Source organism: Pyxicephalus adspersus, chromosome 3 (genome assembly GCF_032062135.1).
Source record: "Pyxicephalus adspersus chromosome 3, UCB_Pads_2.0, whole genome shotgun sequence".
Lineage (NCBI taxonomy): Eukaryota > Metazoa > Chordata > Amphibia > Anura > Pyxicephalidae > Pyxicephalus > Pyxicephalus adspersus.
The window spans coordinates 3,121,737-3,135,154 of NC_092860.1; the positions used below are offsets into that span (position 1 = coordinate 3,121,737).

The following is a 13,418-nucleotide window of genomic DNA, read 5'->3' on the forward strand; positions in this document are numbered from 1 at the left end:
CACCCCAGATCATAACACTGCCCCCACAGACACCCCAGATCTTAACACTGCCCCCGCAGGCACCCCAGATCATAACACTGCCCCCACATACACCCCAGATCATAACACTGCCCCCGCAGGCACCCCAGATCATAACACTGCCCCCGCAGGCACCCCAGATCATAACACTGCCCCCGCAGGCACCCCAGATCATAACACTTCCCCCACAGGCACCCCAGTTCATAGCACTGCCCCCCCAGGCACCCACCCAAGGTCTGCTGGGGTCAATAGGTCATTGGGGTCAAATAGGTCAATAGCTGCCTATTTTTTGGCCAGCCGGTGTATTTTTAATATTATTGTTGATATAGCACCATCATATTACACAGCGCTGTACAATGTCCATAGTCATGTCACTAGCTGTCCCTCAAAGGAGCTCACAATCTAATGTCCCTACCATAGTCATATGTCATTAATACAGTCTAAGGACAATTTTGATGGGGAGCCAATGATCCTTTACTGCATGTTTTTGGAATGTGGGAGCAAACCCATACAGGCACGGGGAGAACCCGCAAACTCCATGCAGATGGTGTCCTGGCCGAGATTCAAACCTGGGACCCAGCGCTGCAAAGGCAAGAGTGCTACCTCTGAGGATCCGTGCTGCCACATTTTTGACTTTTTAAGTCCACCCGAAAACCCCCATCCCACAATGCAAATCTGAAATATAGGCCATTAATAAATATTACTAATACTTTACTAATTTACTTTACTATTACTATACTAATTGTTTGATTGTTGCAGAGAAGAGGAAGTCAAAGGTATTTGAGCAGTCCACTCCGCCAGTGCCCATTGAACTGAGTGAATCAAGCAGCGTGTTGATAGGAGATGAAATTCAGTCCCTGGCAATCAGACTGGGTGATCTGGAGAAGGTGAGATGCTGTATGAGATTAATATTGTTATTCTATCTCTGTGGGCTTTGCATATGGTACATGAAAGCTTTGCTATGGTGCTGGGGCTGGGAATCAACACAGCATGTCCATTCCAAAAAGTGGCTCAGCTTTTAATGAAAGACTGGGGAGCTAGTAGGTGTGTCACTGCCAGGGCTGGTTTTAGGGTAGGGCAACCTAGGAAACTTCCCAGGGCCCCTACTTTCCCCAAAGCCCCAACTGGCAGTATAGGAAGTAGGGGGGGGGGGGTATAGGGAGTTTTAATGCTATTCATTTGAGGCCTCCTCTTCATATTGGTCCATTACCCTGTTTTGACTATAACCTTCCCAACTCACTACCATTTAGTCTCCTCTGTAAACCTCCTGACATCAATATTTGCCTAGTAGCCTTTTAGTACTGTTAACTTACAGTAAGTACTGTCCATGTGATAGACAACACCTGGTTCTTATCTCACCATCCATAGTGGCATCAAACCCATGCATTGCATTGTCTACCATGTTCTTGAGTCTCACATTTAGATGACTGTGTTTAGGAATAAAGTGCCTGGGTTGACCCAATGATAAGGTCATTAGGCATCACCTCTCAGACCAAACTTACCAGCCTCCGTATGTGTTGCTCATCTAATAATGACTCCACTAGGCCTATTTATAAATGTTACATTTCAGCATGGGGGGCAAGAAAAAAATGGGTCCATGTAACTTGAACATAAGGCATTCGTCTATTATGAAACCAATGGGCCAATCACCAAAAACAACTATTTTACTTACATGTGCCCCTTGCTGATACCTCTTGCTGGGGCAGATCCAGGTGCAGTTTGTGTGCAGGCTAACTTGTCCCCGTGCCATGACAAAATCAATCCTAAGGCGCAGTGTTCTCCCCAGAGAAGTTGGAGATGGGTCACAACACAGGGGCTGCCACCCGCCTATAATTTCTTCCCACCTGGTTTAAAAAAATTTCTGGGTTGAACACTGTAAAGCCTAAGACAACCGCCAACACTAAACTCATTGGGCCTGATTTATTACAGCTCTCCAAGACTGGAGGTGGTCAACTATCGTGAGAGAAGCTAGGTGATCCAGCAAACCTGGAACTAGTCTGAAAACCATTGCCAACTACTGTAACAACAAATGATTATTTAAGAAATCTATTCCTGGTTTGCAGGATCGTCCTGGTTCTCCCATGATTGTTTATCTTTTCCAGTCCAGACTGTAAACCAGACCCAGTATTTGTGTATATGTAGGGGGGATAGGGTGTTTGGCTAGAGCAGAGCTTTAATATATCATTCAGGTATGAGGGGTAATGTGTGTTTTTCTGTGCGTTATTATAAAAAGCAGGCGCTGTGCATTCCAGTGTTATTTATTTTGAACAGTGCCACAACTCTTTAACACAACACACTTCAGAAAACATGCATTGTTATGCTGCATCAATATATAAATGGTCCATATAGAGAACTCTCTTACTTATTCAGTGTAAGGTCAATACAAAGCACAAGGGGGCGCTCTTTATGTCTGGAGGAAAAGAAGTTTAAGCTCCGGATAAGGAAGGGATTCTTCACTGTAAGGTCTGTGAAAATGTGGAATCTGCTCCCCCATGAAGTAGTTTCAGCAAGTTCTAAAGATTGCTTTGAGTAAAATCTGGATGATTTCTAGAAGCACAGAATATAACTGGGGATTAAAGCTTTAAAGTAAAGATAACAGAGACTGCTGATCCAGGGAACATCCGATTGCCTCATGGGATCAGGAAGGATTTTTTTCCCCTGTTGGAGCCATTTGGGTTATTTTGCCTTCCTCTGGATTAGCTATGCCCATGGGGTTTTAAATCTGGGATATGTTTATTTCCCTAGGGGTTGAACTTGATGGACTGACTAACTATATAACTATGTAACTAACAATTTGAACGATCTGCATATTGTGTTTCATTGCATTTGAAAAAAAATTCCCCTGTTTGCATGCATTTAATCAACACACCGTGCTGTGAATCCGTCCCTAAAATGAGCTAATATATAAATGAACCCTTTTGCCTATTTGTGGTTATCATGTGGAATAAACACGTTTTTGTTTGTCTTCAGTAGCATCAACATAATGATGTGTTGTATTACTTGCGTAAAGAATATAATAAGTTTTCATATTGTCATCATCATTACTCCGGGTTTACAAGACACATTGTGGGTTCAGTAAATTAAAATCTTTTGAAATTTTCTCCCCAAATCCACCACAGCTTCCCCTTCTCGTAGTTATGTCATTTCCTTCGCACATTTAAACTTTTCACTTGCATCAGCAGTTTTTGACCTTGTTTACCAGATGGTGGAGGCTGATCCGGTATTTGGGTGACATCAATCAGCATTCACCCCTCAGCTGGGGCAATGACAGTCAGTGGATTTGCAGTATCTAGCAGTGGCTGCTTTTTAATACTAGTGTGAATGTAGTCTTAGGGTGAGATAAGTGTTAAAAACATAACTTTTGCACATGGTTTAGTTTAGTTAACTTATCTAAAACAAAACTTAAAAAATACCCTTGCAGCGGGTCTCCCTTTGCAAAATTAGGTCTGACCATATAGTCACCTGTTTTCTGAATTGTTAATGAAGTGGCAGATTTTATCAGATTTGCCATCCTCTGTCCTTACTAATGGAAGATCTGTCTGTCTGTGTATGTTGTATTAATGTATAACCCCCCCTAGATTTTAAGGGTTCTTGATTAGTCAATAGAGGGGGGTGTAATGTACCCATTGGGTAATTTGAAGCCGCTCCCCGTACCCACACAGGGTTATTAGGGCCCACGAATAATCCAGGAGCAAAAAGAATGCCTCTACTTTACACCCCCCAACCCTCGCCTTTCCTCTCTGATTTTATGGGTAATGACCTTACTGGAAATTGACACTGTTGTGTTCTCTTCTTTGGTAGCTTCATCTTCCTCGCCGTCCCAGAGAAGAGCAGAAGTCCCCAGTTACAAACAGAATTTTAATTCGCAAACATCATGATAAGGAGGAGGGCAGAAAAAGACGGCTGTTGGTGGCTCGTCCTGCACCACAAGATTCATCATCCAGGGGACAAACATTTTCAGGTAAGTGTTCTCATATGTGTTAGTTAAAGGATCAGTCCACTCAAAACTGATATGTGGAACGTGGTGCACTCGGTCAGCCCCACACTGACTACTGCAATATTCATACAGTATAATCCCCCGACATTTCTCACTCCTATCTTCTCCTTTTTACCTGGGAATCATTTCTCTGTGCAATCCTGCTACATTCTTCATTATATAAAATTCAGCATACATAGAGGAAGCCCCTTATGATGAGCAGATGTGCAAACCCAGTATGGTTGGAACCCTCATTATTGGCACAGTAGATGCAGACCCAGGAACTTGGTACAGAGATAGTGGGGGCCCTCATAATGGTTACAGTATGTGTGCAGGCCCCAGAACTCACAGGGATAGTGGCATCCTCTTTAATGGCCATGACCAGTGTCTGGACACAGAAACTCATATCAGAGATAGTGGGGGCCCTCATAATGGGCACAGCAGGTGTGCAGAACTGGTAGCTAAGCACAGGGTTAGTGGCATCCTCTTTAATAGGCCTGGCCAGTATCCAGACACAGAGACTCATGACGGAGATAGTGGGGGCCCTCATAATGGCCACAGTATGTGTGCAGGCCCAGAACTCAGCACAGGGATAGTGGCCTCCTCTTTAATGGGCAAAGCCGGTGTCTAGAAGCTGAAACTCAGGACAGAGCTAGTGAGAACCCCTCCTAATAGGTAGAGCAGGGGAAGTCAGCATAGGGATAGTAGAAGCATCTCATAATAGACACAGCAGGTACGCAGACCCAAGGACTAAGGAGTCAAATCCCACTAATTGAGTACCTGAGTGATAATAGAAGCTGGTAGGAGGTTTAACTCTCTAGCAGCTAACCACTTAGGTTTGTGATTGACTAACATAATACATCTACCCAAAATAAAAATGGTATGCATTAGAGGTCTACATTAGTTTCCTTTAGGATGTTTCATTTCATGGTTAGGTTTCTGTAGTTGCTGTAAAATCTAAGAACCTTGCTTTTTAATATCTGGCAAGTTCAACACACATTTATTTGCTTGCAGAGAATTAGGTTAAGAAACATAAAATAAATGCAGCCACCATATCTAAGGACTGGAAAGCTGCAATACATTATGTATATTATCCATATACCATATATTTTACTGAGTTTTGATATCCTTTCAGTGTTTTTTATTTTCTTGTTGTCTAAAGTTCACCTATGACGCTGCTTGTGTTTTAGAAGCAGAAGTACCTCTTAGCGGTACACATGGTCAGCTTCAGCCACATAACATTCTAGGAAGTTTGCAGGAGCTGAAAAAAGAAGCAACGGCAAGAGGGAACTTGCAGGCAAGTCAGTTTCATTTAAAACCTTGTATTGCAGCATACAGCAGATTCCTTTATTTTTTCCCTTCTGGGGAATTTCTTGCTTTTATGTGACTCTAATGGTATTGATTTCACAATGCAGTTACTCCTGATGATACTGCATCTATAAAAAGCTATTTATGAAATAAAGAATCTTCTAGAATAGCCTCAATTCAAGGTATCTAAAAGCAGATAATGTTTTTTTAATTTCAAAGTATGAAATACGGTATTTAAGGTGGAACTAAACCGTTCTATTCTTCTGTCTGCTAAGGACCGTGCCATCTTAGCCTCTGTATAGATCGCAAGGTGACCAGCTTGGACCTGTGACCACATGACCCAGTTATTTAGAGGGGCTTAGGAGATGACATAAACCCACTGGTAACTGCCAGTGACCCCCAAGGGCATGTCTTTAAAGCAGAACTAAACCCTGGGGATACTCACCTCTCCCCATTCCATCGCGGGCACTGCCAAATCCTCCCTTCTTTTCTTCTACATCCCGATCTTCTGACATCTTTTTTGGATTGAGATGACTTAACTCATTTAGTTCATTTTTTCCCAGCACCTGCAAAAGGTGAGCTTATTTTGTGCCAGGGTTTCAGCCACAGAAGCAGCGTGTCAATCCAGCAAGCATTGAGAGGGGTTAGGCGTGGCCAGGTGCTGATTGACAAGCTTCAGACTTATGAATTGCCACTGATAATGCTAACAGCTCAATGCCCATTTCAGTATTTTTATCCCACTGTAATGCAAGCAGGCACGGCCTGCATAAGAGTGTGAGCTCTGTCCTAAATTCAGGAGTAGTGCAGCATTGTTACCTCTCCATTACAGCAAGCACCATTAGATTTTACTTTGGCAGAATCAACAGGTATTTGTAAGACTTTGCGGAGAAAGAAAATTCTATAGGTTCAGATACACCTTTATTTAAGTCCTGCATTTGTTCTGGTAATGATTGATGCTAAATGATAAGACCTGGTTCACAGTCAGCATTCTAATTTATCCCAATGGTGTTCTGTAGGGTTGAGGTTAGGGCTCTGTGCAGGGCACTTGAGTATCAAACTTATTAAAGTTTTCCTATAGAGCTGACACTGTACACAGGAATAAACTCATGGAATTGCAGAAGTTACTTCCCCTCCCAACAAGTCAATAAATATACACACACATTTATATATATATATATATATATGTATGTATATAAATAAATAAAATATAATAAAGACACTACAACAATTTACCTGGCAATAAATGGCCGCTGCACTTTATTGGTTTTAATATCTTAACTTATTATCTCGAAATATCAGTACATATCAATAAATAAACTTGCTCAGCCATTAAAGCTTGAGCAATATTAATCAACAAAACCATACCAAATTAGTCCCCCCCGAATAAGGGGTGACAAACCACATAAGTATGCCAGCGACATTAAAACAGTAAAAGGGGAGAGAGGGTTGGGAGCTTCCTTCAGTCATGTCAGGTGAACAGTGAAGCAGTGACGCTGAACCACCTTATATGACTTAATGGCTCACGCCTAGAATCTTCCAGAAGTCCACCACAGTTTCCAGAACATAGAAAAAGGTAAAAAACTTTGCATTAGACAGATTTAGATAAAAAATCAGTAAAAGGGGCTAATAAATGGAAAAAAGGAGATGAGAAAGAAGGGAGGAATAGGGGAAACTGGGAGAACATCGCAAGCCCAAATAAATTGTTAGCCCACTTTTTCATTCTGGAACAGTAAAGGGCCACCAAGCGTTACTTTGTAATAATAGCACTCTTTTTGCAAGGCCCCTGAACTCATCTGGAGTGGTGTCTACATATGTTTACCCATATAGTGTATATCCAGGTAGTTCGGTATGGTAATCCCTTTCCTCAATGATCAGAACATCCATTGTAAGTATTTCTATTCATTATCTACATATGAACTGTATATCACCTGGTGCTTTGTGTTCAGGTTGCTGAACTTGTCCCAGAACCATCACAACCAGACTTCCTGAGCTTGGGAATGCATGATGAGACAGGGAAACTCCAACAGAAGGAAAGTATCCGCCGCCACTACAATCAGGACAACGCTCTTCTCAACTGGCAGCATCACATGACCCTGAGGAAGAGACAGCTCGACTCATTATCACGTTAGTACCAAGCAGTCATCATGTTTTTGTGTGAACATATCATTGGGTGTCAGATTCTAAAGGATACAAATAGTTTCTGCATCATCATACAAGCTTGTCAGATCCCATATGTTTTGTTTTTATACTACAGGTTACATATTTAGGTGGCATTGTATTAATATGTTACAGCCATGCTGAGATAGATGAGTGCAGAATAACATTTCTTTTCTGGGCTGCTCCCAGTGATAGCCACGTGATTAATAATAATATACAATATTTATATAGTGCTGGCATATTATGCAGCTCTGTACAAGGTCTATAGTCATGTCACTAGCTGTCCCTCAAAGGAGCTCACAAGCTAATGTCCCTACCATAGTCATATGTCATTATGACAGTCTAAGGTCAGTTTTTTTGGGGGAGGCAAGTTTTTTGGGGGAGGCAAAAAACTGCATGTTTTTTGGAATGTGGGAGGAAACCGGAGTACCTGGAGGAAGCCCACGCAATCACAGGGAGAACCTGCAAACTCCATGCAGATAATGTCCTGGCCGAGATTCAAACCTGGGACCTAGTGCTGCAAAGGCCGGAGTGCTAACCACTGAGCCAATATGCTGCCTAGGTATAAGATTATGGAATCTCTGGTAAACCAAAAGCCCAGCATTCAGGCTGACAGTATAATCCACCATCTTACCTTCAATTACCTTTAACATGTTTTTATTTTTTTTAAGTTTAACAAGATACAACATGATACACCTACATTAGGGGTGTGGAGAGAACAAAGTTTTTTCGGTTATACAGACAATAATAGTAAAACCAAAATAATTTTATTTAGCACAAGAAATCCTGTTAAAAATGCAAAGGTAATCACAAACTTTTATATGTGTATAGTTTCCATCACTCAATTGGACAGTTCAAGCATGTATTTCCATACAATTGCAGGCCTAATGCAGGCTTAATTGTATTTGAAAGATTCAGAGATTGGGCCTGATTTATTAAAACTGTCCAAGGCTGGAGAGGATACACTTTATTCAGTGAAGCTGGGTGATCCAGCAAACCTGGAATGGATTTATTCAAAGTAATTTCCTATCTGCTAGCAAATGTTTTGAATCCTGGACCAGATCCATTCAAGGTTTGAAATTGAAAGTGTATCCTCTCCCGCCTTGTAGAGCTTTAATAAATCAATCCCACTGTGTCAATAGTCCCAACAAGTTTCGCATACATATACAGGAAAATGTATCCATCTTCTAAGTACCAAAAAACATGCAGAAGAATAGATATGGATATATTGCCAGGATGGCAAGTTTTCTGGTTGAATGATGACCAGCATCCTATGAACGTACGTTGTCAATGGAACACCTCCTGGGCAGCCGGGACCTACAATAGAAAGCCGCATTGAATAGGACTTACATCATAACTTTATGCAGCAACAGGACCACTGACACTAAAGAGTGTTAGGAGGATCTTGGCTCATCACGTGACGGGGTTAAAAAGTCCTGTCAGTATCAAATGAGGGGGGTTTATGTTGTGTAAAACTTTTAAAAACAGCATGAAAAAAGCCAATGTACTTTAAATAGATATGCTTCTCTCCTATTATTATTTGTTTTTGCAGGACGTCTAGGTAAGCCCAGCGAGCAACTAGTAATGAATGTTTGTGAAGATTACCGCAGGATCCAGGAGGAAAGACACATCATAGACCGCTGTATCCCATCCCTGGAGAACGGCAAGGTGGGTTGGGATATATAAATCTGTACAAATGATGAATGCGACAGAACCAAGACATTAACTATTCTGTTTCTGCAGGGCTATCGTAATGGAAGTGAGTTCTGGAATGTGTCTGAGCGGATTGGAGATGAACTGGGTGGACTGGCATTAACACTCACCCAGCGTGAACAAGGTTACCCATCGCCTATCACTTATATAGGCAAACCTTCCAGAATCAAACAGGAAACAGGTATCATGCAAATGCAAACATAGGCAGCTTTGAGGGGAGCCATAGACAAGGGAAAATGTCAATGTGTTTGTTTTTCGCTTCTAAGTACATACGCATTTCTATACAAGTCTATGGGAATGCAAAACTCAGTTCAAGCAGCTAAAATGCAGGTCAGGAGGTGAACTGGAAGTCAACACAAGCCTGTCAACACAGCCCCAAAGGGGTGATTGGCTGCTGAATTAGTCCTGGTATTTGGCCAGTTTTCCGGTCCCTCCGCCTGCTCATATTGGGAAGAACTACTGGTCCTGTCATTCACACGCAGTGGTTCTGTAAGAAGGACATGCTGCAGTTTTGTATTAGTCTTACATGCTGGGACATCGGCTTGTTTCTTGTTTAATAAATTGCCCCATCTAGTGGTCAAAAGTAGTAAGAAATGCAATCCTGTTTGCCTTTAAAAAATGTTGCAGTAATATATTTGTTTTGTATCTCAATTTCAAAGCTTGTAAATCCCAATAAAATGTCAAATAGTCAGATTTTAATACATACAGGCAAGTTAAATCACCTTATAGTTTGTCTCTTGGGAATTCTTTTGGTAAGATATCTTTATTATTATTATTAATAAACAGGATTTATATACCGCCAACATATTACGCAGCGCTGTACATTAAATAGGGGTTGCAAATGACAGACCAATACGGACAGTCACACAGGAGGAGAGGACCCTGCCCCGAAGAGCTTACAATCTAGGAGGTGGGGGAAGTATCACACAATAGGAGGGGAGATATGTAGTGGTGGAAAGTAGTAACGATTTCAAAAGACAGAAGAAGATGGGTAGGCAAGTTTAAAAAAACGGGTTTTGAGTGCTCTTTTAAATGAGTAGCATTGCTTACTTGGTAAATAGTAGCATTTACAATTGCTGTACTACTTTTGAGGGGCACCCAATATACCTGTTGGATTTTCATTTACTTTATTATGGGAATTGTAAAAGAAAGAGCTACCAAACACAAAGGTGAGTGGGATCACCCAAAACCCAGAAGAGCAGAAACAGGTACATGTTAGGAGGCACTCTATTGCACTGACCTGAGTTTAGATAGCAGATAGAGGAGAAGATTTTCCTGTACCTCTCCTGTATTGAAAGTGTGTTTGCTGCCTTGCTGAAAAAAGGGCAAAGCAAACCTTGTACTGTACCTGGGTGTCCCTGTCTTAATAATGGTCTACACTAGTGTTTTTCAACCAGGGTGCCATGGAACCTTAGGGCTCCAGAGGTTGCCAGGGCTTCCCTGAGCCATTAACAATGGTGCTTCTCGGGTCATTCTAACTGACACAATGGTCTTTTTTGCTTTAAGGGTGACATACGTCCCAATGGCCAGCAAAGTAGGAAGCATTCTTCCCACTGACCACGACACTAAAATACTGAGAGCTGTGGCTATAGTAATTATAGAAGGGGTTCCGTGAAGACCTTAAAGTTATTTTAAATGTTCCCGTATGATAAAAAAAGGTTGAGAAAGTCTAATCTACACAGCCAATATCAGCTAGGCCTGTACCCCTCTATAAAAATAAACTGTTGCCAAAAGTCTTATACCACATTATGTTGGATGTTGTTCTATATTCTGGTCCCCGTTATGTTTCCACATCTCATTATTGTCTCCTCAGGCCTCGCAGAACATCCTCCATATCATAACACATGGGATAAAAGTTTGTATTTGCAGCATCGTAGACATGAGCTGAAAGTCATCATGGAGGAGCTTAACTTCACAAAGCCGGTAAGAATAGGAACTAACATATTTAAAAAGGCAAACTTAGCAATATTGGGCCCTAATAAAATAATTAAAGGACAACTGGTGCATCTCAGACACATGTAACACATGTTACAGTCTCATTGTATATTCTACTTTATGTCTACCAAAACTATGCAGTGCACAGGTCTGCCTGATAGGATTCAAAGTGGTTGGATCATTTAGAAAAGTCATTTATTGCAAAGTTTTGATCAATCTAAAGTCCATTCTACAAATATTGTATGGTCAGGTTGTAATGTAAGGTGACCCTTACCCAGAGCAACATATTCATTTGCTGCATTTAAGTTTGGGTTGAGTGATGTGAAAAACTTTTCTTAAATTGTTAAAAAGGAAATTTGAATGTACTCTCCAAGCTAAATAATTCTCTCCCCCAAGCCACCACTGCTGCCTCTAACCTGACATACAAAGCTGTACAATAGAACCAGGGCATTTCAACTGCCAGTGATATAGCTCAAGCATAGATAAATGAGGGGGGTGATTTTCGGGGCTGGATTTTTTTAATGCTCTCCAAGACTGGGAAAAATAGTCTTTCATGGGAGAATAGTGGCGATCTAGCAAACCTGGAATAAATCTTGTTCAGAATTGAAAACATTGGCTAATAGCTAGAAAATGATTTTTAAGAAATCCATTCCAGGTTTGCTGCATCACCCAGGCTCTATTTTTTCCAGTCTTGGAGAGCTTTAATTAATCAGGCCCAGGTTGTCACAGCTCAGCAAGAAACACTATTTGGCAGGTTGAATACAAAGTCTTCTAAATCTTTCTTTTCATGAATCAGGGAAACTTTACCTAAAGCAGAACTCCTGGCAAACAGGTAAACACACAGCTGAAATGAATATAAGGTAGAGCTGTTTTACCTGCAAACTGATTTGTATTTCTCCCTCTCCTGTCCTGAAATTACCCAGACGTTTCTCTACCTGCAATGAAACAATACAGCTTAGTCACAGCCTGCACCTAACCATTAATTTCCAGTGAAGAAGCAGCAGCAGACCTATAATCTAATTTCTTCATTGTGCTGTCATCATGTATCTTGTCAGCACATGTGCACCCAGCAAACCCTTATTGGTCCCTAGTGCCGCCCTCCCTCTCTCAGTCTCCCATACAAGAAATGACAACTTTATATTTAGTAATACTAACACTAGTTAATTGTAATTAATACTAACTTAATTACCTTAAACTTTGCTTATGTATAGTAGTCCTACTCTGTGCGGTAAATTGCATCCTGGGTGCTGCTGAATCTGTATACCTAAGCATTAGATACTGCAAATTCTGCCTCATATTTGGGATGATGGACTACTAGCATCATCAAACCCTTTCCTCTCCATCTCCACTGTGCATGATTTGCCCTTTTCATCTTTTTGTTCCCTAAATTACCATTATAAATTCATAGCAACAACATCACTCAGACTCATCACCTGCATATCCAACTACACATACACAGATATGATGGGCCTGATTTATTAATGCTCTCCAAGGCTGGAGAGGATACATTTTCATCAGTGAAGCTGGGTAATCCAGCAAACCTGGAATGTATCTGGTCCAGGATTCAAAACATTTGCTAGCAAATAGGAAATTTCATTGAAGAAATCTATTCCAGGTTTGCTGGATAACTCAGCTTTACTGATAAAAGTGTATCCTCTCCTTTTAATAAATCAGGCCTGATGTGCGGTGCCAGTTCAGTTCTGCACACTGGACCTGAGAAGATTGCACATTACAGACACCATAACCTATTTTAAAAACAATGCTGCAGTTCATAATATATTGAGGGAGGGATAGGTGCATTAAAATAGGGATGCACAATTTCAGTTTTATTTATGTATTGTTATATTAATATCAGCTTGGTGTTCACCTTTAATAAATCTTCTTGTAGTAACTGATCTTTTACATTATTGTGAATCATAGCCCAATTTAGCGATGGAGGAAGGTATATAATAGTAATTCCCTTGACGGTCAGTTAAGTCAAGGGCCACCCCCTTGGAGGTCCAAAATAGAGAGAGAGAGACAGAAGAGGTTTTATGTGGCCCAAATAGGATTTATTATGTGTGACAATGTACACCAGGTATGTTAATATATACATTGTGAATACAATAAATCAACATAAACCAAGAACAAACGTTAACGGTATGCATACAGCTGCAATACCCTGTTTCCCCGATGATAAGACACTGTCTTATTTTTTTTTGAAGGCCAAAATATGCTCTAGGGATTATTTTCAGGGGGATGCCTTATTTACCCATGAAGAAGACTACAGTACACAGTTATTGTTCATGTGCCATTCATGTCCACTTCTGAT

The 13,418-nt window shown here is 41.0% G+C and overlaps 1 protein-coding gene across 2 annotated transcripts in view; it reads left to right on the plus strand.

The window, feature by feature from the left end:
* Nucleotides 1–13,418, plus strand: part of MYCBPAP (MYCBP associated protein) — a 36,088-nt gene that overhangs the window by 1,635 nt on the left and 21,035 nt on the right. For both annotated transcript variants that reach the window (XM_072403340.1, XM_072403341.1), the window contains exons 2-8: nt 778–905; nt 3,820–3,979; nt 5,185–5,291; nt 7,249–7,426; nt 9,012–9,127; nt 9,203–9,353; nt 10,986–11,095. In XM_072403340.1, the coding sequence (XP_072259441.1) occupies nt 778–905; nt 3,820–3,979; nt 5,185–5,291; nt 7,249–7,426; nt 9,012–9,127; nt 9,203–9,353; nt 10,986–11,095 (950 nt within the window). The remainder of the gene's footprint in view (nt 1–777; nt 906–3,819; nt 3,980–5,184; nt 5,292–7,248; nt 7,427–9,011; nt 9,128–9,202; nt 9,354–10,985; nt 11,096–13,418) is intronic.